This window comes from Talpa occidentalis, unplaced genomic scaffold (genome assembly GCF_014898055.3).
Source record: "Talpa occidentalis isolate TD23 unplaced genomic scaffold, MPIMG_talOcc4v2.1 talOcc4.2, whole genome shotgun sequence".
Taxonomy (NCBI): domain Eukaryota; kingdom Metazoa; phylum Chordata; class Mammalia; order Eulipotyphla; family Talpidae; genus Talpa; species Talpa occidentalis.
Window position 1 is genome coordinate 7,635,685 of NW_023602073.1, and position 20,899 is coordinate 7,656,583.

At 40.7% G+C, this 20,899-nt stretch overlaps 1 protein-coding gene across 4 annotated transcripts in view; it reads right to left on the bottom strand.

Moving 5' to 3' along the window:
* Positions 1-20,899, bottom strand: part of KIF13A (kinesin family member 13A) — a 207,861-nt gene that overhangs the window by 80,295 nt on the left and 106,667 nt on the right. For all 4 annotated transcript variants that reach the window (XM_037518911.2, XM_037518910.2, XM_037518908.2 and 1 more), the window contains exons 5-7: positions 8,687-8,779; positions 7,735-7,915; positions 3,286-3,373 (exon numbers count right to left, since the gene is read on the bottom strand). In XM_037518911.2, coding sequence (XP_037374808.2) covers positions 3,286-3,373; positions 7,735-7,915; positions 8,687-8,779 — 362 coding nt within the window. The remainder of the gene's footprint in view (positions 1-3,285; positions 3,374-7,734; positions 7,916-8,686; positions 8,780-20,899) is intronic.

Here is a 20,899-nt window from a genome sequence, read left to right on the forward strand (position 1 = left end):
CCCTGTGGCTCTCCAAGGACAGGGAATATTCCTTAATCATCTTGGTATACCTGCTTCAGAACAGGTGGGACCCATGGGCTTTTATACAGGGTTGGATGAATGAACCTTATAGGAAAAGTATTTCCTGATTTTACATACAAGGATACTGCAGTTCACAGAGGTCAAATTACTTTTCCTACATCTAGTAAGAGGCAGAGCTGGGATGCAAATCACAAGCTTTCTGACTCCTGCTAATAAGAGGCAGGGTGGGCTGGACACTGACCCCACTCACATTGAGCTAAAAACCAGGGACCTCAGCAGGGGGGCTGACCTAGCACCTTTAAACCAGAGAGGTTTCCATATATTTCAGAATCAAGTATTTTTTAAGCGATGCCTATACTCTATTTCTGATTTAAGCAAGATTAAAAAGTCTGCATTTAAATCGCAAGGGGGAGGTACCTCCAGATTAATTTTGATCACACTGAGTCTGAAATGACAACGAGGCAAACCCAGCACACTGATAGCACAACTGAGCACAGGAATGGAGTTGCAATAGGTTTAAATTTGGCCAGTTTTAGGCAACTAAAAATCAGACATTCTGCAGGGGTGAACAGGGGAAGGAAGAGCATAAGGGACGGACTATGGTGATGATGCACGGGTGATATTTTGGGAATTTTATGAGGTCTATGCCTGAGAGGAGAAAGCAAATATTGTACAAAAATGAATGATGATGTAAAATATATATAAATAAGGGGAAGGAAGAGCATAAGGGACGGACTATGGTGATGATGCACGGGTGACATTTTGGGAATTTTATGAGGTCTATGCCTGAGAGGAGAAAGCAAATATTGTACAAAAATGAATGATGATGTAATATATATATAAATAAATGCATTTAAAAATAAAACAAATAATAAATTTGGCTGGTTTTGTTTCAAAGGACATCACTCAGGGAGAATAGTTTCAATGGAGTGGTTATTTTTTTTTTTTTTTTTTTTTTTTTTTTTAAATATTAAATTTTATTTTTATATTCCCCCATACAATTGCAAACGCCCCATTCTGACCCCAATCCTTCCCCTCCCGCCCCCCACCCCCAAAAAGTGTCTCTGGTTCATAGTTTTTTGTTGATTTTGATTTTCACTTTCTTATATTCATTTTCCTGGTCCCTTATTTAAGTTTTCTAGATTCCTGCTATGAGTGAGACCATCCGGTATTTTTCTTTTTCTTTTTGGCTTATTTCGCTGAGCATGATCCCTTCCAGTGCCATCCATGTTGCTGCAAATTGCATGTGTTTATCTTTTTTGAATGCTGAGTAATATTCCATGGTATATATGTACCACATCTTCTTGATCCAGTCATCTATTTTTGGGCATTTGGGTTGTTTCCAAAGCTTAGCTATTGTAAACAGTGCTGCTATAAACATAGGAGTGCAGGTGCTCTTTGGAATTGATGTTTTTGTGTCCTTTGGGTAAATACCTAGGAGTGGAATTGCTGGATCATATGGAAGCTCTATGTTTAGTAGGTCCAGAAATCTCCACACAGCTCTCCATAGTGGTTGGACCAGTTTGCACTCCCACCAACAGTGCACAAGAGTTCCTTTTTCTCCACATCCTCGCCAACATTTGTTGTTGCTAGTTTTTTTAATATGTGCCATTCTCACTGGTGTGAGATGGTATCTCATGGTAGTTTTGATTTGCATTTCCCTGATTACAAGTGATGTTGAACATTTTTTCATATGTCTGTTGGCCATTTGCATTTCCTCTTCAGAGAAGTTTCTTTTTAGCTCTTCTGCCCATTTTTTGACTGGATTATATTCTTTGTTGTTGCTGAGTCTCATCAGCTCTTTGCAGATTTTTGTGATCAGTCCTTTATCATTAGTGTTGGGTGCAAAAATGTTCTCCCAGTTGGTGGGGTTTCTCTTTGTTTTTGTTATTGTCTCTTTTGCTGTGCAGAAGCTCTTTAATTTGATGTAGTCCCAGCTGTTTATCTTTCTCTTCACTATCACTGCTTTGGGTGATGTGTCTGTAAAGATGTCTTTGATGTGCAAATCCCGTAGTGTTTCGCCTATATTTCCTTCTATGTATTTTATGGTTTCAGGTCTTATGTCTAGTTCTTTAATCCATTTTGAGTTGATTTTTGTGTATGGTGTGAGGTAGTGGTCAAGCTTCATTCTTTTGCATGTAGCGACCCAGTTTTCCCAGCACCATTTATTGAACAAACTTTCTTTGCTCCAATGCATAGTCTTTGCTCCTTTGTCAAAGATTAGTTGACCATAAATCTGTGGGTTTATTTCTGGATTTTCTATTCGATTCCATTGGTCTGTATGTCTGTTCTTGTTCCAATACCATGCAGTTTTGATGATTATGGCTTTGTAGTATAGTTTGAAGTCTGGGAGTGTGATGCCTCCATTTCCTTCTTTTTTTTCAGTAGAGCTTTGGCTATTCGGGGTTTTTGGTGATTCCATATGAATTTCATCAATAATTGTTCTATTTCTTTGAAGAATGCCATTGAGATTTTGATTGGAATAGCATTGAATCTGTATATTGCTTTTGGTAGGATGGCCATTTTAATAATGTTTATTCTTCCAATCCATGAGCAGGGGATGTCTTTCCATTTCTTTGTGTCTTCTTCTATTTCTTTTAACAGTGTTTTATAGTTTTCTTTGTATAGGTCCTTTACCTCTTTTGTTAGATTTATTCCCAAATATTTGATTTTTTTTGTTTCGATAATAAAAGGGGTGGTTTTTTTGATTTCTTCTTCTTCAGATTTATTGTTTGTGTATAGGAAGGCCACTGACTTTTGCGTGTTGATTTTGTATCCTGCCACTTTACTGAATTGATTGATGAGTTGAATTAGTTTTTCTGTGGAGATTTTGGGGTTCTCTATGTATATTATCATATCATCTGCAAATAGTGATAGTTTGACTTCTTCTTTTCCTATTTGGATTCCTTGGATGTCTTTCTCTTGTCTTATTGCTCTGGCTAGGACTTCCAGTATTATATTGAAAAGCAGTGGTGAGAGTGGACATCCTTGTCTTGTTCCAGATCTCAATGGAGTGGTTATTAGTGAAGACACTCAGCCACCTCGAAACGTTGCCTCTTTAAGCCATTCTCCCCAACAAAGAAGGTTGACTGTGTGATTCAGACCGTTTCTTTTTCTGTGGGATGTGTCGATTCGGGGCTTCTTTCGCTACGATCGATGGTATCATTAAACTATGAAGCATCCACAAAAAATATATTCCACATCACTTACACACGACATTTTCCACTGCCATTTTTTCCATCCATCTAAAGAAATGACACTTACCTCAAAACTAGTGACTGCCAGTTGCGACAGACCATCGACATATGGACCCAACACTTTATGCTCTCGAACTTTAAGAGACTGTCTACTCCTTGAAGAGGAAAGAGAAGGGAATAAATGAGTCAGATCAAACTTACAAACTTTCTTTTCAAGTACTCGGCAATTAAGATGGCAATTTCATAATAATTTTTTTAATGATCAAAAAATATTCTAAATGCCACTTTATTTGGATTAGCAAAATAGCATTCCTGACGAGGAATGTCTTTTATACTCTGATTTCTATTTAAAGTAACAACACTATTTAAAAAATTATATGTATACTCCCAAACTAAATGGCCAGCACACAGAATACTTGGTTAGGTGAACTTCAGTTTCATAGGCAAGGAAGAAGGAAAACAAACAAACCAAGAACATGTCAGGTTGAATTTAACCTGAAGGCTCTATTATGTGTAATCACATTCTCAGTAAATAATGTCTTAAATTGTTTGACTAAGTTATAAACAATATTGAAGTGTTTAACTTTTCACCTTTTCAAGCCTACACTGATTTATGTTGCTTCGATGCTGGCAGTTTTATACAGAAATTGATATTACAGGACAGCACTTGTTTACAGTTATTATATTTTTCCTATATTTAGCATTGGCTCTACTGATGATGACTTCAGGGCTCTTGAGTTTTTCAATAGGACTCATTTGAATAACTGATCAACAAATAATTGAGATTAAAGCAAATCTGTATATTGTGTGAGCATATGGGTCACCTTTTAATTGGCACCAGATTATTAATCATTTTCCAAATCAGGAGTCAGTGCTTGCTTGGCATCACTCAAGTGTGGACAAAAGGAACTAAGAACCACTTAGTGATTCCTCAAGTCTTGGCATTGTTCCCTCCGCACTTATCAGTTATCCCTCTTAATCTTGTAAGAACCCCATCAAAGTACGTTTCACTAACTATATTTTAAGGAGAGAGAATTCAAAGCGAAGGGTGAGCAAACTCTGCTCTACTCTTTTTTTTTTTAAGATTTATTTGTGCATGCAATTTGCAGCAACATGGATGGCGCTGGAAGGATTCATGCTCAGCGAAATAAGCCAGAAAGAAAAAGAAAAATACCGGGTGGTCTCACTCATAACAGGAATCTAGAAAACCTAAATAAGGGGCCAGGAAAATGAATAACTATAAGAAAGAAAAAATCAAAATCAACAAACAACTATGAACCAGAGACACACTAAGGGGGGGCAGTGGGGAAAGGAGGGATTGGGGTCAAAATAAGGGGGTTGCAATTGTATTGGGAATATAAAAATAAAATTAAAAAAAAAGAAATACTCAATAAACATGTTAAAATCTTTTTTTTTTTTAAATTTTTTTTTTTTTAATAGAGGCATGTTTTATTTATTTATTTGTTTGTTTGTTTTGTTTTTTGTTATACATGCACTGGGTACAGTCAGAAGCGCGGGAGGGTGAGAGAATTCACCAGAGCCAGAGTGGGGAGCAGAGCAGGAAGAAGGACCGAAGTACACTGCTGAGGGAGCAGCGGGCGGCAGGAGAGGTCTGCGCGCCATGTGGGACCCTCCTCCGGTGGCCGGGGAGCAGCCGGGGATCAAACTGGCGCCGCAGAGGTTGCGGGCAGCTTCGCAACCCAGTGCTCAACCGCTGCGCCACCGGCGAGGCCCAACATGTTAAAATCTTAAAAAAAAAAAGATTTATTTGTGCATACAAGAACTGGGTTGTAGGTCAGAGATGAAGGGGTTGAGAGGATTCACCAGAGACAGAGCAGGGAGCAGAACAGGCAGATCCACTGAAATACACTGCTGAGGGGAGCAGTGGACGAGGCAGGAGAGGTCTGCTGTGCCGTGTGGGTTACCTCCCTGGCTGGGGATCGAACTCATGCCACAGTGGCTGGCAATAGCTTGATAGAGTTGAGACTTTAACCCCTGTGCCACCAGGGAGGCCCAGCTCTGCTCTACTCTAAGCAGGGGTGGACCAAATACACATCTTCAAGGGAGCTACTCTGATGTACAAAAATCCAGACTCGGCTCACTCTCCTTGCACAACCAGAACATCTTCAATGCTATTCACGAGCAAGGAAAAGTCCAACTTGCACAACATCAAGTGCCTGTGATGGTGTTGAACACCTGGAGTTCTTGTACACTGCTGGTGGGGATGCAAAGTGGCTTGACTGCTTTGGAAAACAGGTTGACTACTACGGCTGAAAATCCAGTATCTTGTAACCCACAACCCCATCCCTAGATAGAGTCCCTAGAAACTCCTACATTCGTACAGCAGGAGACTTGTACAAGAATGCTAAGAGCGGCATGGGAGTGATAAAAAGGAAAATCACACAAAAGGCAGGTAATGGTATAGAAAGCATGGCAAATATATAAAGGCAGGCTACTGAGCAGTAAAAATGAATGCATTACTATTTCCTAGGTCAGAACAAAGGAATCACTGAAGGGAAACATAGCAAGTCACCACAGAACACAGACACTATGAGGCCGTTTACACAAAGTAAAAAAATTGTGCAAAATTATGAGGAAACTTTAAAGAAAATAATGAGGACCAAAATTCATAATAGAAGCTAACTTGGGGAGGAGAGAGAAAGGAATGAGACCTAACAACAATGCATAGGGACTCTCAAAAATATCCAACATATTTCATTAAGTCAAATGGTGAGAAGGGCAGTTGTCGATTTTATTTTTTTCTTTATACCTCATCTGTGCTAAAGAGTTAACAACTTTAAAGTAAATAGAAATATTTCCTATGATTGGTTCATTTCCTTGCCAGCCCTAATTTTGATCTTATACCTTTGATTATACCCTGACATAGCTGCTAAAGACATATGAAATATTATTTTAATGATTTGAGATAGTGTTTGTTATGTTACGTAGAAATTTCAGAATACTGACTTGTATTCTGAATACACACACAGTTGAAATACAGGCTCAAAACAGACCTAAATGGGGACTTCCTGGTGGGACAGGGGTTAAAGTCTCAACTCTATCAAGCTATCGCCAGCCACTGCGGCATGAGTTCGATCCCCAGCCAGGGAGATAACCCACGTGGCACGGCAGACCTCGCCTGGCTCTCCTGCTGCTCCCCTCAGCAGTGTATTTCAGTGGATCAGCCTGTTCTGCTCCCCATTTTGTCTTTGGTGAATCCTCTCACCCCCTGCATCTCTGGCCTGTACCCCAGTTCTTGTATGCATAAATAAAATGAATCTTTAAAAAAAAAAACCTCAAAGTATTAAGTGCAGTTTTTTTATTTTTATTTTTTATGAATTATTTTATTTTATATAATTTGTACATCATTTTTCATTTTTGCATTATGTATGCATTTTCATTTTGGTTATATTCCCCATACAATTCCCACCCCCTTTTTCTGACCCTAATTCATCTTCTCCTGCCCCCCACTGTAGTGTGTCTCTGGTTTATAGCTGCTTATTGATTTTGTCTTTTTCCTGGTCCCTTATTTAGGTTTTCTAAATTCCTGCTATGAATGAGACCATTTCTTTTTCTTTCTGGCTTATTTTAATGAGCATGATCCCTTCCAGCTCCATCCATGTTGCTGCAAATGGCATGAGTTTATCTTTTTTGATTGCTGAGTAATATTCCATGGTGTATATGCTCCACATCTTCTTGATCCAGTCATCTATTTTTGGATATTTGGGTTGTTTCTAAAGCTTAGCTATTGTAAACAGTGCTGCTATAAACAGGGGTGCAGGTGCCCTTTTGAATTAATGTTTCTATGTCATTTGGGTAAAAACCTAGGAGTGGAGTTAAGTGCAGTTTTTTAAATGGTAGGATTATAGGTCATTTGTATCCCACGTATGCTTTGGAGCATACATTCCTATATTTTTACATATTTTCCAAATTTTTTCCAAATACAAATTTACTTAAAAACTTAAAAGTAAAAGGCCTTCTCCTTCCTCCAGTGAATCAAGCTTATGTGATTTTTTAGTATCTAGTTTTTTAAAAATACAGATGCCTGGATTACCCCTTGGGTCTACTGAATCCTACCTTCTGTGTGTGGGTCCCAGTCCAGTGTGCCTTAAAAAGTGCCCCCATGGGAATTGTAGGCACAGCCAGGCTGGGAGGTTTCAATCGTTCAACTACTTCAGCTCCAGGTTAGAGATGCTGCTTTCCAGTACGAATGGAATGCCCAATGTGTCATTCTTCACTCCATTTTTATAAATAAACCACAGTGACCAAAATAATACCAATAGTTCAAACACCTTATTAAGTGGCAAGTGTTAGGAAGTTAATACATAACAATAGGATTAACTATGTAAACCGGTCTACCAACAGGCTTTGAGCCACCCATGATGTGTCAGTAAAGGAACAGAAACCAGAGTCGTAGCCGAGGGCTCAAATAAATACATTCATTTGCAATTTTCACTTTAAGATCACTTAAAATTATTACCCCTTATTACAAGCCTAATTTCAGTCACTCACTTACCCTTTGGGGTCTAAAAGATCCCGAACTTTCTCATTATAAATTTCCATGTAGGATACTTCGACTTTAAAGGTCTGTGACTCATTTTGCTCCAAAGAGATCCTTTTAAATAAAGCACAGCAAAGCCTGGGGATAAGGCCCAGCTGCTCAGCATTGCCCATCATGGAGAAGGATTTTCCTGAGCCTGGAGAAAAAAGAAAGGATAGAAAAGAAAGCAAAATACAACACCTTAACTGCATAAGTTGTTTTTTTATTATCAGCCAAGGTCACACTGCAGAAAAGTACCCAAACTCGATCCTTAAACTCAGGCAACTCTTTCTATCATACTCAAACCTCCTGTCTGACCCTGGCAGCAAGATATGGAAAGCACCTCATTATAGAGGAGTGTGTACAAATATACCATTAAAATAGTCTTTATAGTAAATACTGACTATATAGGCTCAAGTCCCATTAATGGTACTTGATTTATAAAAGTATTTATTGATCTATTTATTTAAAGTATACATTGATTTATAAAAACTGATGCTCATAGATTAATGACTGGGTCCCTGGGATGTTTCTGTTCTGCTTGTGGGTAACACAAGCCTACCTCTCATATATCATTACTCTCTGTCCTAGTGAAAATCCTCTCTATGGATGAGACTAAGGTTTTTCTATATTTATTTTTACTATCACATTTATACTGTAAACTGGTAATTATTTTTCAAGTTCAAATGTAGGCTACAACTATAATTTAGGAAAATGACACTTAATAGTTTGAAACTAGCTTTGCTCATTAACATTGAAATGACTCAATTACCAAAATACTCAGCCTTTAAAGCGATAGTTTTGACACTAATTCAGTGAAACCCACAGTATGAACCATTTTTCTGTCACTTCCCAGAGTGTTTCTTCTATTTCTATGTTTTCAGAAATGCATATTTAACATCAGTGTCTGTAAATAGAAATTACTTACCTGTCTGTCCATAAGCAAAAATACAAGCATTGTACCCCTGAAAGGCTTTTTCAAGAATCCCTTCTCCAAGGCACTTGAAAACCACTTCTTGACCTAAAAATAATTTTAAAAAATTATAAAAAGAATGATTTTTCTCTGATATATCTGTATAAATAAGTCCTTGAAGACATGAACAACATCTTCTCAATTCAAAGAGATGTTAGAAGTGTATCATATGCCTGCTCTGTACAGGAATCTATATGTTGAGAGGTTGATATATGTGTTTTTGTTTTGAAGTGTTAAAATGGAAGGGATTTTATTTTTTCTTCCCTTGGCCATTAATTCATTCATTTTTGCTTTGTGAAAAATTGCTATTTAAGTATCAGTTTTACATCCTTGCTAGTGTTTTGACAATGTAAGATTTCCTCGCTCGCGCCACCCCAGTCACAGACCTATGGTTAGTTTTAAAGGCTTGGCTTTTTAGTTTCTCTATATTCCAAATATAGATGATATCACCTGGTATTTATCTTGTTCCTGCTGGCTTATTTCACTTAGCAAATGTATGCAGTTTTGTTTATTCTTCTAAACTGTGGCCCAGGACCAACTCATGAGTCTACCGATTGTTTTTGTCTAAGAAAGTTCTCTAGGCATTAAAAGTTTTCTTTCTATTGTCAGTGGGCCATATGGAAGCATCACTCAAATGGGTTTAAGCACCACTCAAATGGGTCATGACTTAGTATTACAATGTTGTTAAACATGAATCGTCTTATCTCCCTCTCTGGATTCCAATGAATGGAAAGCACATTGAATGCATCTTGGTGCATGCATGCATGTCTACAGAGCATGGTGTTAGCTCATGCCAAGTGAGAAACTGTTGGTGGCTGGCTGAACTGAAGTGCTGAACATGGGCACTGCAGATGCACATGCACCCCTCACTGTGTTTCCCAGTGGCTGCAGGGACAAGTTCTCTTCCACAAAACTGTCTACAACTTACTGCAGCTCTTGAGGGCACTCTGTCCTAAATTAGGCAAATGTCAGACCAAGGAGCAAAGGTGAGTATCTTTGAAAACACTTAAGTGTGACATATACTACTCTGAAATTGTTGACTTTGGAGCATAGATTCCCACCATTAAGAGAATCAACATTATGTTTTCCTTCTTCTGTGCTCTAACAGTCCTTAGGACATTCCCTATTACAGCATTTGCAGAAATTACTGGTTTAAGCACCTTGTTCTTCCTCTGGAATGAGAACCCCTTATTGATGCCAGAGACTATAATCTGTGTATCTTTGTTTTTAATCTCTTGTTATCCCAGTGCTTAGCACAAAATGCGCAATAAATGTTGAGAGAATTGAAGCCATTTAACCTTTCTGTTCTAGATGACTATTCCTTTCATATCTGGAAATATATGAATAAGGTTTGGTATGTTATTTTATGCAAGGTTGAATAGGATCTTAGCAGTTGCGTGTTACACTGTGACATATCCTGGTTTCAGAATGAACTTCTTTAAAATGTGTCAACATAGGGCATCCCTGATGGCCTAGAGCTTAAGCCTCAGAGCTATCACCACTAAGGCCTGAGTTCAATCCCCAGCCAGGGAGCTAACCCACATATGGCACAGCAGACCTCTCCTGCCTTGCCCGCTGCTCCCCTCAGCAGTGTATTTTAGTAGATCTGCCTGTTCTGTTCCCCACTTTGTCTCTGGTGAATCCTCTTACCCTGAGCCCCCTCTGTCACCTGTGGCCTACACCCCAGTTCTTCTACTAATATCAAAATAAAAAGCGTCAACACAAAACAAGAGGTAACACAGTCAGCCATTAGGTTGGCATAAAACAAAACTTTGACATCAGATATAGCTGGATTGAGGAAATAACTGTTTTCATAATCTGCTGGTGGAAGAATAATCACCTGCAGCCATTCAGAAGGAAAACTTCCCAACACCTATAAAAGGCAACATGCCCACACCCTAGTCCACTGTGAGGCATCTGCCTTAGACACACTCCCCCAAGGGGCCATGGTAATAGAATGTTCATGAGCACCATTTACAATGCTGTGAATCGGAGCAGAATTAAATGCCCATTAGTCAGGGAGTGGATAAGTAAAATGTGACTACTTTGCATGACGGAACACTACACAACTAAGCAAAATGAGCCAACGAAATAAGTCTGTGTGTGATCACAATGCAAGAATCCAAAAACAGTAAGCGAAAAAGTCAAATTTAGCTTGTGTATATAATGTAAAAACTCATATTGTGTGTGTGTAAAATATCTATGGGTGTAAAGCTTAAAAAATGGATTGATAAAACCTGATTTTTTTGATTTCTGACTTCTGACATCTTCATGGAGACTGGCCTTAAGAGAGATTCCAAACACGCTGGCAGAATATGTGATTTTTTTTAAAAATTTATTTATTTATTTATACAAGCACTGGGTACAGTCAGACGTGTGGGAGGGTGAGAGAATTCACCAGAGCCAGAGCGGGGAACAGAATGGGCAGACTGACGAAATACACTGCTGAGGGGAGCAGAGGGAGAGGCAAGAGAGGTCTGCACGCCATGTGGGACCCTCGCAGGTGGCTGGGGATCGAACCAACGCTGCAGAGGCTGTGGGCAGCTTTGCAGCCCAGTGCTCAACCACTGCGCCACCAGGGGAGGCCCAGAATATGTGACTTTTTTTTAAAAGCAGGTAGAAAGCTATAAGGTCCTTAGACTATAGTTTGCTAACCCCTGCTATAAATGGATGAGTAAACACAGAGGAATATAATGTCCATTTTGCCCTTTTTACCCCATTCACTCCCATTTCCTATAAGAAAGGAATTTTATTAGATGCGTGTTTATCCTTTCATTGTTCCAATATTTGCAAATACAGGAAAACGCATATGTAGATTTTCAGTCATCCCTCTGCACTTTCTTTATTTCTCCAAGTCCCATAACTCCTTCTCCACTTTGCTGGATTACTTGGGCATTCAGCCATATTCATACTTAAAAAAAAAAATCTCACTTCCCTTTGTACAGTTGCATAGTACTTTACTGGGAAGAACTGCCACAGATGAATCAATGCACTTAACTGGGCATTTCTGTGGTTTCCTTTTTTTTTGCTTTTAGATTTTGTTTGCATGTGTGACATTTTATGCTTATACTGAGGACTGTAGACAAGATGTGGTTTCACTAGATGGAGGGGTACATGCAGTTGTAAACTTATTACATGTTGTTAAGTCCCCTCCATATCTGCAGCAGTATTTTGTACTCCCACCAGCAAGCTGTTTTCCTAGCGCCTCACCAGTGATGTAAAAGACCAAACTTTAGGATTTAGTCTGCTCTGTAAGGCGAGAAATGATATTTTAGTGTAGTTTTAACTTGCATTTATTTTTGTACAAGTGAAAAAGCACATCTTTTCAGACATTTAAGGACGAATTTTATGCTTCCCTGTTTCCTAACCTTTGCCTACTTTTCTTGTGGGTGGTAGGTTTTACTCTTTTCAAAGCCTGGACACTTACTAAACATGGAGGAGATGGGCCTTCTGCCTTTGTTCATCATTTCTTTTGGCTTGGCTTACTATTATCATGCAATTTTTAAATTTTCTTTTTTTTAAAAAATGTAATAGAAGCTTAATAAAAAATTTTCTTATGCCATTGGTCATTTTTGTACAGTATTTGCTTTCTCCCCTCAGGTGCTGGCCCCATAATTCTCCCATCACCACAGCACACGTGATCCATCACCGCAGTCTCTTGTGTTCTTCCCTACCCTATTATGACTCCTCCTCCTCCCTGTCCCCTGTTGGATGGCTCAGGGCTGTGGTCTGTCTGCAAATTTGTCTTCTTCCTGACCCTTTGTTCGGTTTCCCTACATCCTCCTATAAGAGAGACCATCTGATACTTTTCTTTCTCCTTCTGACTTATTTCACAGAATATGTGATTTTTAAAATGGGTGTAACCACAGCTTTCCTAAAGACACAAGTCTGCTATGAAGACTACCTACAGGTGTGTGTGCACTCTTGCATGTGTGAACCTACAGGTGCACACATATGCTCTCAGAAGAATAAGGTGTTGTCAAAATTATCATCCACTGAACATACCCTTTCAAAATCACTGTTATGATGTGGTTACATATGAGTGTCTTGGGCTCTCTAGCAAGTATCTGAAGCACCCTGTTGCTGGTCTTTCATGCACACTCATCCTTGTCTTCCTGACATTTTCTCAAAGGACCTTCCTTATCCCCCACGTACTCCCACACCCATTCTAAAAGGCAAGCCTGCAACCTGGAGCCGAACCCTGCAGTGTTGAAGACTGGGAATCAAACAAGGCCTGTGTTCATTTCCGTGAGAACTGAGGGTGGCTCAGCAAGACCCAAACACCACCGGAAGGTGTGATAAAGGCACCACTTCCTTGGCACCAGGAGAGGGATGGACAAGGTGGTTGACCTTCCACCCTGGTTAACCACCCCCCAAGAAAGGAGTGGGGTGATGATGCAGGCAAGATACTTTACAACTTGGCTAGCTCTAACATTCTGACTGTAATTCATGATTTCAATTCATATGTAGCAACCTGAAAAAAGGCAAGCACTTGAGTTGATGAAAGGACTCAACTGCAGAGAAAGACTGTGGTCAAGGAGCTGGCCAGGGCTACGAGGAGCCCATCAGTTAGCCAATCAAGAATTCTATCTGCTCCCATGACAGGCAATGAAAAGTAGCACTTTAGGTCCCTGCTCCTGATGCTGAGCAGGTTAGAATTGGGAGGAATTACTTCCCTGTTTTTCTTTCAAGAGCAAATCATATCTGTTTCTCTTTCTGGCAGGTGTGGTCTTTTCAATCACAGTGGATTTATGACATTTCAAGTGGGGAGGGGGAAGCCCAAAATATATCTACTCTAATTGCATGAAAAATAAAACAAATGATCAAAGAATTCCTCAGGATATAAAAAACACAAGAATAAATTTCAGTTTAGACTGTGTCCAAATTACTGCAACTACTAACTAGGATATGAATCAACCTCTTAAATTTGTACACTTTTATTATTTCTGCTACAAAGGAGAAAAAGTATTTTGACCAAAGGCTCTGTTTGCAACAAACTTTATATATTTTATATCATGGAATCCCTCCAGTCCCTGAGCATGCTTGGTATGGATTGTGATGGCAAAGCGACTGTGGCTCTGAAAATAGATACGTATTTATATGAATCTACTTACCTCTGAAAGGTAAGTCATTTGCCCAAGAAGACACCGTGAGCAAGTAGCAGGGCCTCCACCTGTTTATACCAACTCCTGGACGCAGAGGCTTATGCCCATTCATCATCAGGCCATATCTAAATAAGGTCTGGCAGCCAGCTAGGCTGATTGATCTCCCAGGCCATCCTCAAATATCTGTATCTTTCCCCTTTTGCCATGAATTTGTATGCTAACTGACCAATGTTCTCAACGTAAAATGGTTATAGATAACAGAAACCCTTTGTCTCTAGATGGGTGCTCAGATCTTATGGGGCTACCCAGGTCTGGGACCTCATGCAGGATAATAAAGCTTCTCCTGACCTCCCTATTCCTGAAGTACTGCTTGTTCTTCCCTTGCCTGGGTAAAAGGCTAGAATTTATTTCTGCAACAATCAAGGCTGATGCTGGCTACCCTGGGTCTCAGCTCCTCCTTCCTGAGGTCCCCAGAGTTATTCTGCAAACCCCTAGAAATCACTACACTGCCCCATATCTATTTTTTCTACCATTTGATTGTGAGCTTTGAAAAGAGGAATGGTTACATCTTAGCAGAGTGCAGGGTACACGGTGGGCACTCTTATTTTACTCAACTACCCTGTGTTTCAACACTGCTGTTCTCAGATCACAGGGTATTCAACTCAGGACCCCGTTTTGCACTAGTGATGTTTGAGGCATCAGACTGTTGCTTGTTGAACTTAAGAACAATTGTTTAATTGTATTCAGCTTTACACTTCAAAGTATGACTGTTTTTGAAATTCTGATGAGCTCCTAAAGACTACAGTGGCCTTTGTTCAGTGAGGCACTGGGAGGTGAATAGACTTGTCAACATAATATCTACAAATTAGGTAATTTTGGTAAAAATTATAGGGTACATTATTACTGACACCCCCAATAACTTCCTGAACTTTAGAAACAAAATGTTACCAAAAATCATCTCTCTGATTTCCAGTAAATATACATTCTTTTCAAAAAGTCAAGTTCTTGGGCCTCCCCTGGTGGTGCAGTGGTTGAGCGCTGGGCAGCGAGGCTGCCCGCAGCCTCTGCAGCGCCAGTTCGATCCCCGGCCGAGGGTCGGGCGAGGGTCCCACAAAAAAAAATAAATAAAGTCAAGTTCTTTTAGATATTTATTGCTACACTTGACAAAATATAATTCTATTATCATACTTAATAAAGTTTTAGTTCTAACTAGGAAAAGAAAACATTCTGGGAAATACAAAGTAATATTCAAAAAGATATAAGACAATATTGTGTTCTGGAAAATAATTTTTCTCCTTTCTATTCTGAAACAACTATCCTTAAATACAATTTATAAAAGTGTAGGTACAAAAATGAATTGCAAAGTTCATGTATTTTTTACAAATCTAAGCAAGACCGGATTCTAAAGAGACCAAAATACATTTTATCGCTGACTTTATGCTTTAAGGGAAACTTACTCTTTTAAGAAATAATGAATATTTTCCCACCACCACAAAGACATATCACCATTAACATTTTTTAATAATTGCTTAGCTTCCTGCTGCATACATAACTGGTGTAATCAGTTGCTTTTAAGGATATTAGATTATTTCCTTTTTCTTTTTTCTGCAATATTTATTCTCACATATTTATCTTAATTTTTCCATTAACTTCACTGGGCAAAACTCCAAAAACTGAAGTTGCTAAGTTCTCTAGAAACACAAGGTCTTTTTTCTAAACCACAACAACACTGGTTGTTCTTGGTTGCTGACTAAAGTCAATAGACAAAAAAGCCTCATCTTGTTAAATTAAAAATTTCCTTTATTTTGTTTATTGCCCATTTGTATTAATTCTCTAGTGAACAATCTGTGTCCTCTGTTTATTTTTGTTAAATCAATTGGTTTTAATCATTGATTTTTTTTCTTATTATTTTAACATATTCATTACATATTAAGGATATTAACCCTTTTTAAAAAAAGATTTATTTATTTATGCGTACAAGAACTGGGGCACAGGCCAGAGGTGTGGGGGGTGAGAGGATTCACCAGAGACAGAGTGGGGAACAGAACAGGCAGACTGACTGAAACACACTGCTGAGGGGAGCAGCGGGGAGACAGGAGAGGTCTGCTGCACCATGTGGGTCACCTCCCTGGCTGGGGATTGTACTTGTGCTGTAGTGGCTGCAGATTGCTTCATAGAGCTGAGACTTAACCCTTTGCACCACCAGGGAGGCCCCAAGGATAGTAACCTTTGATTTGTCATGCTTTGTATATATTTTTTCCAAGTCTCATTTATTTTTCAGTCTTCCCTTGTTCTCTGTCATACAAAGAAGGTTCATGTCTTTTATCTTTCCCGAAGATTGTTGTCTATGCTGTATGAGGCATTTCTGGAATCCTTTTGGACTATTATTATCCCAAATTCTCCAGGTATTCACCTACATTTTCTTTTAGTGTTATCATTTCTGTCTTTTACAGTTTTATTTTTAAGTGTGAACTCTAGTCCTTACTAGCTGTGTGGCCCTGGGCAAGTTCTTGGTTTCTTCATCAATAACACAGGAATGACAGGAGCTACCTTATTGGGTTGCTGGCATGGTCTAATAAGGCCCAAAGCATAGCACTTGCAACAATGCCTGGGCAGTATAAATCTGGACTACACTTTAGTTAATATCCATTATTAATATCACCTCATAAATCTTTAATGAACTGTAATTAATTTTGGTGCACAGAAGGAGGTAACCATCTATTTTTCCTTAAAATAGTTCTTCTATCTTTGCAACAATTTTGAGGCAATCCAACTTGAAAAAGAAAAGATACCTATTCTAGGGGGAAAAATTTAAGGCATCGTTTGTGACTACTTTTCTAACGCTCCTAGAGATACCACTTAAAAAATTCCACTGACTCTCACACATGAGAAAAGAGGGTGTGTGTGTGTGTGTGTGTGTGTGTGTGTGTGTGTGTGTGTGTTGAGTCATGATGAGGAGAAGAAAAAGGAAATAGAGCATGATTTGGGCCAGGATCTGCCACCCATGTTGTCAGGGAAGGAAAAGTATTTACTGTTCCTTAACAAGGGAAGACATTAGGATATCTCAGAAAGGTATGTGGGGGAAGGGAACCTCACAGCATTAATCACATCAAAAGAATTGTGAATGGAGACATATTCTATAAAGTCCCCCTTATTCTATTCTGGTGCCTCTAGCTGTATGAATCCCTGGCTGGGGCTATCCTTAATCACTTCGTTGGTTCTGTGACATTCAGGGCACCACTGACAGAATAAGAAAGTATTAAAAAGGCCATCTGTGAAGCAAAGTCTAAAAACGCACCACTGACTTCACACAGCCCCCTGCCCTCAACAGGACCAGCTCTCCACCGCACGAATGATTGCTACGTTCTGGAACAGAGAGGAAATATTAATTGTCAAAGAAGCCTTCGTGGGATCGTAAGGAGAGGCTGGTTTATCAAAAAGGGAAAAGATTTTTCATTTTTGCTTTGTTGGTTTCTATTTTTTGAAGCTAAAAATAGAATCTTTTTAACTAATTTTTTAAAATTCATTTTCTTAAATCATTGTTCATTTTTGGACTGTACTTGCTTTCTCCCCTCAGGTGTAGTCCCCGTGGTCTCCCACCACCACAGCGCCCACGATCCATCACCACAGTCCCTTGTGCTCTTCCTTCCCCTATTTTTTTAAAAAATATCATTTATTTATGCATACAAGAGCTGGGATGTCGGCCAGAGGTGCGGGGGGCGGGGCAGGGGGTGAGAGGATTCCCCAGAGACAGAGTGGGGAGCAGAACAGGCAGCTCGACTGAAATACACTGCTGAGGGGAGCAGCGGGTGAGGCAGGAGAGGTCTGCTGCGCCATGTGGGTAGCTCCCTGGCCGGGCATCGAACTTGTGCTTCAGCGGCTGCGGAAGGCTTCATAGTGCTGTGTTTAACCCCTTGCACCACCAGGGAGGCCCTCCCTCCCTTATGGTGACTCCCCCTTATTCCCCTCCCTATGCTGTATGTCTCAGATCCATGGTCAGCTTGCAAGTTTTGGTTTCTATTTTTTTTTTTTTTTTAACACAGCCCTCCAGTTTTCAGCATAGGAGAAAATGATTTGCCAACTGCTTTTCAAATCTTGGTTCATCAAAAAAGGAAGCTGCTGGGCCTCCCTGGAGGCACAAGGGGTTAAGCACCGCACTATGAAGCAATCTGCAGCCTCTGCAGCACGAGTTCCATCCGAGTTCCATCCGTAGCCAGCCAGGGAGCAACACACATGGCACAGCAGACCTCTCCTGACTCACCCATGCCTGCTGCTCCCCTCAGCAGTGTGTTTCAGTCAGTCTGCCTGTTCTGTTCCCTGCTCTGTCTCTGGTGAATCCTCTCACCCCCTGCATCTCTGGCCTGTACCCCAGCTCTGTGTGCATAAATAAATAAATCTTTAAAAAAAAAAAAAAGCTGCTTATGCTGGCTGGTGGGAATCAGGGAATCCATGAAAGAGGCCATCTCCCCATCCTAAATGTTTCCTGAATACGGTTCATGCTCAAACAGCATGAAGTGCTGCTGGTCTAGGGGAATGCACCAGAAGCCCTGTGGGAAGCAGGAGGATCTGTTAGCATTTGTTTTTATCCCAGAAACACTGAGCAAAGCCCTAACACTGTCAGACCAAGGGCTCTGTGGCTTTTCAGCAGGACCAATGCCAGTGGAGGTGGCCACCACACAGATGTCAGCTCCACATGCAGGGAATCCACAGGGCAAATTTGACCTTGCTTGTTAATAACCATGACCAAGATGCCAACCTCCTCTGTGAGGTTTATGATGAGACCTCCTATAATTGTGTGGACATGTCTTAAAACACAGGCATGCCCAAAGCAACCCATAACACCATTTCAGAACAATAGGGAGGGGCCCTGGATGCAGTTTCTGCAAGTCACGGACCAATCCACCCAACCCTGAGTCACATATGCTACAGATCTTGGAAAACTTACACCCCATGTCTCCACACTTGGGCATAATGTGCCCCTGCTGGGAATAGCAGCAATGAACTCAAAGCTACTAGGTGTGTGCTTTGGGAGTTGAGTTACCAAGGCAATTCTCTCCTTAGAGCAAGGCCTGACAGCAAAGCACAGGACAGGAGAAAGTATGACTGGAAGGGCAAACGGGACTTTTATTCACAAGTCTAACATTTGGCTCCTGAGAAGCCGAATGGAGTAAGTCATAGCAACTACGTTCTAGGACCCGGGAGAACAACATAGGAGCTCGCGACCCCCACCTTGTTTACAATCTGCATTTCACAAGCGATCTCATGGAGTTTTATTCATCATGGTTGACTCAAATACTTAGCATGGCAATACAAGGCTGGGCATGACACAGGGACAGAATATTGCTCATTTTTCTATGTGGCAACATGGAAGGGCATTAAAGATTTTTAACACAATCAATAATTTCATCAGTGTTAATAGTCTCCAGAATTTCCTTCTTTTCCCATGTCTTTTCTCTTTGGAGTTTAGAGTGAAAAAAAAAATTGGCTGAGTTTAATATTTGTGATTTGGAGTTTGTGGGCTTGCTCATTTGTGAGGGTGTTTTTCTACTTCTAAATGGGCCTACGGCCATAGCGATTTCGATGAGTCTGGGCCTGGCGGGGCGCCCGGCTGTCGATCGGAGCACCTGGACAGCGCAAGACCAGACAGGCGCTTCACACACCCAGAGGCCTGAGGAACGCCAGCCTCCCAAGCTTTCCAAAAATCCCTCTCAAATAGCATGACTCCCTGAAACTGTCGCATGCAGTGACTTCCAACCTGGTTTAAGTGAAATGACCAAAACGACATTTAGGATAAATGAAGCAAAGCTTTAAGGCTTGGCTTGACAACACTAGATTTCATATTTAATTAATGATAGAAGTGTGCCATTGAAGGGGCCTAGAAGGAGGATCCCCAGAAACTGGTCCACGAGGGAAAGGTAGAACTGTGGGCCAATTTCCAGAGGCATCGAGAGCTGGCACCCCTGTGGCCCTCGGGGACTTCTGCATGTCCTGGGGCCTCACCATGGCAGGCCCAGCCAGCAGCAGTGCTGGGACCATGGTGCTGGGCTGGCAGAGAACTCAGCTCTTTCTTGTTGCCCAATAAAGTAACTGACTCACTGAGGGGGGTGTCAGGTACTGGTGCCAAGGATGAAGGAAGAAAAGAAGTCCTTTTGCTGGAGGACTGTCTCAGGGAGAATGTATTTTAGAGTGAGTCAGGAGGGTGTTGTTACATAAAATAACTGCTGAAAAAGTAAACATTCTTCATTCCTACCTACTTCACAGAAGCAGGCTTGACTCAAAGCCTCTGACTGTGGGTGCACCATGTTTACAGCCCTGGGGGGAGGTTAGAACAAAGCCCAAAGCAAACACTGGCACATTCACCACTCTAGACAATTCTGACAGGAGGAAGAAGGCGCGTGCTATTATTCCTGGCCAGGTGCCAGCAAGAGCACTCCACTACGATGCCCTGACACACACTCTTTTGGGGATTCACAGGATGAGAGGACAGCTTGGGATCGCAATAAAATCTTCATACAACTGTCCTGGGAAAAATCCACATTAACCACTGTGTTCAGTTCTTGCCCAGGTAAGTGGGGCTTCTCTGAACCTCAGTTGCCTTGTCTGTAAAATGGGGACAATGATAGTTTCTACTTGATTGGTGTTTTTCTCATTTAAATGTTCTGCTACAGGTAAAGGGCCGAACACAATGCCGGCAGCCTCTAGCTGAGAACTCTTGTCTTTTGTTATTATTATTATCCTCTAAATTCTCTTTTTTTAAAAAAGATTTATTTATTTATGCATACAAGAGCTGGGGTACAGGCCAGAGATGCAGTGGGGTGAGAGGATTCACCAGAGACAGAGTGGGGAGCCAAACAGGTGGATTGACTGAAATACCCTGCTGAGGGGAGCAGCAGTGAGTCAGGAGAGGTCTGCTGCACCATGTGGGTAGCTCCTGGCCGGCCGGGGAGCGAACTCATGCTGCAGAGGCTGCGGACAGCTTCAAAGTTTGCGTCTTAACCCCTTGCGCCACCAGGGAGGCCCTTCTAAATACTCTTGATTAAATTAAATGATGCCTCTAGGTGTT